The sequence below is a fragment of the Papaver somniferum genome, chromosome 11 (assembly GCF_003573695.1).
Source record: "Papaver somniferum cultivar HN1 chromosome 11, ASM357369v1, whole genome shotgun sequence".
Taxonomy (NCBI): domain Eukaryota; kingdom Viridiplantae; phylum Streptophyta; class Magnoliopsida; order Ranunculales; family Papaveraceae; genus Papaver; species Papaver somniferum.
Window position 1 is genome coordinate 14,423,568 of NC_039368.1, and position 1,499 is coordinate 14,425,066.

General features: G+C 37.9%; 1 protein-coding gene across 1 annotated transcript; it reads right to left on the bottom strand.

Moving 5' to 3' along the window:
- Positions 1 to 209: 209 nt before the first annotated feature.
- On the bottom strand, positions 210 to 1,238 carry LOC113324158 (BTB/POZ domain-containing protein At1g01640-like). Its single transcript, XM_026572486.1, has 3 exons — positions 1,074 to 1,238; positions 804 to 968; positions 210 to 704 (listed from the first exon to the last, which is right to left on the bottom strand). Exons 1-3 carry the CDS (start codon positions 1,236 to 1,238, stop codon positions 210 to 212), a joined length of 825 nt encoding a protein of 274 aa, XP_026428271.1.
- Between the last annotated feature and the right edge of the window lie 261 nt (positions 1,239 to 1,499).

Below are 1,499 nucleotides of genomic sequence, written 5' to 3' on the forward strand. Positions count from 1 at the left end.
GACCATTTGACTAATGTTGTTTCATTATGAAGAGAGGAGAACAATTAAAAGCGAAAATAACATCAGCAGTGGCGGAATTGAATGATTATTGAGATTAAGAGTATATCCACCAATAGACGTAGTAAAAAAAACGATCAAGCGACATACTTAAATAGAGCTTAATCAGCAACAGTAAAATTTTACAGTTGCGAGACAAGATCAATAAAGTTTCAAAGTAGATCATGCTTCTTTAATACTTGAAGATACTTGTTTTCCAATTTCTTCTCTTTCAAAAGAATAAAACATGCCCTATTACAATTTGCCATTAAGTGTGGGTTCTTAGCTGCAAATTCATCAAAAGTAGGTGACAACACCAACTCTTCTGTGTGTTTTATTATATATTCCAAGGCAGCTATCTTTAATGTCTGGTTCGAACAAACATCTGATACCTCAAGAACTTTGAGTGCATTGGACGAATCTATTAATTTTAGAATTTCACGCTCACAAAATTTCTGCAAATATGGTATCGCGTATTTATCAGCAGCAACCGTCAGGGAGTAAAAGTGCTTCTCAAACTTTTCTTTACCCAAGTTTCCACAGTAAGGAAACTCCACAAAGGCCTCAAGCTCTTCGTGATTAAATTCTCGGAGAGATATGGAGTCAGCTGGTGCTGCTTTGCACGTATCTGCTGCTAACATGTTTTTGAAAACTTCAGATCTTGTTGCCTGCAAAATAAAGGGGAAAAAAATCGTCAACATTATGTATTTCAACGTAGATTAGTTATCGGTTGCCAGGCAAGTTATAGTTCCGACTTATATACTGACCAACAAAGCCCTATGTGCAGGTATAGCTGGTCCATTACAAGGCTCAACCAGTATATCCGTGTGAGTCGCTTCTTTAAATGCAATAGCAAACCCGCCAAGAAAACCAATCAAACCTTCTTGTTTCTCGTGCACTTCCTCAACCCATTTTTGAGCGGCCGTGATCCCCTATAAAAAGTCCAAACATGTAAACGTATGGTGTGATTTCAACCTATAATGAAAGAAAAAATAAATTGTTTCTTTATTTTAATAAGAAAAAAACTGTGTGTTTACCCAATGGATATCGCTTGGATTGACTTTGGTGCTGTCAATTTTATCTCTGTGTATTAGGGTCAGCATGTCTTTGACTGCAGCGAGACAGATGGCACATATGTCACTCATACAATGCCCAGATGTTCTGATCTTGTCGCAAACGGAACACTGCATTGCTGTCTCCATTACTGGCTCCGACTCACTCCACTAGTGCAAACTATGAAGAGGACCGATAAATTATACTTTAAGAAAGGTTTATAAACGAGTAGGAGAACAGAGTTTCCCATTAGGAGTCGTAATCAGTAACGTCGCAGGAGATCCGGGGATAAATATAGACTTTTACATCAACTGGGATACTTCTGCCTACTCCAAATAGTTGAGTCATTCAAACCGAGCTACAGGCACTAAGTGTTAGGGTCAGTATCTCGATCTTACTATATTTATTTG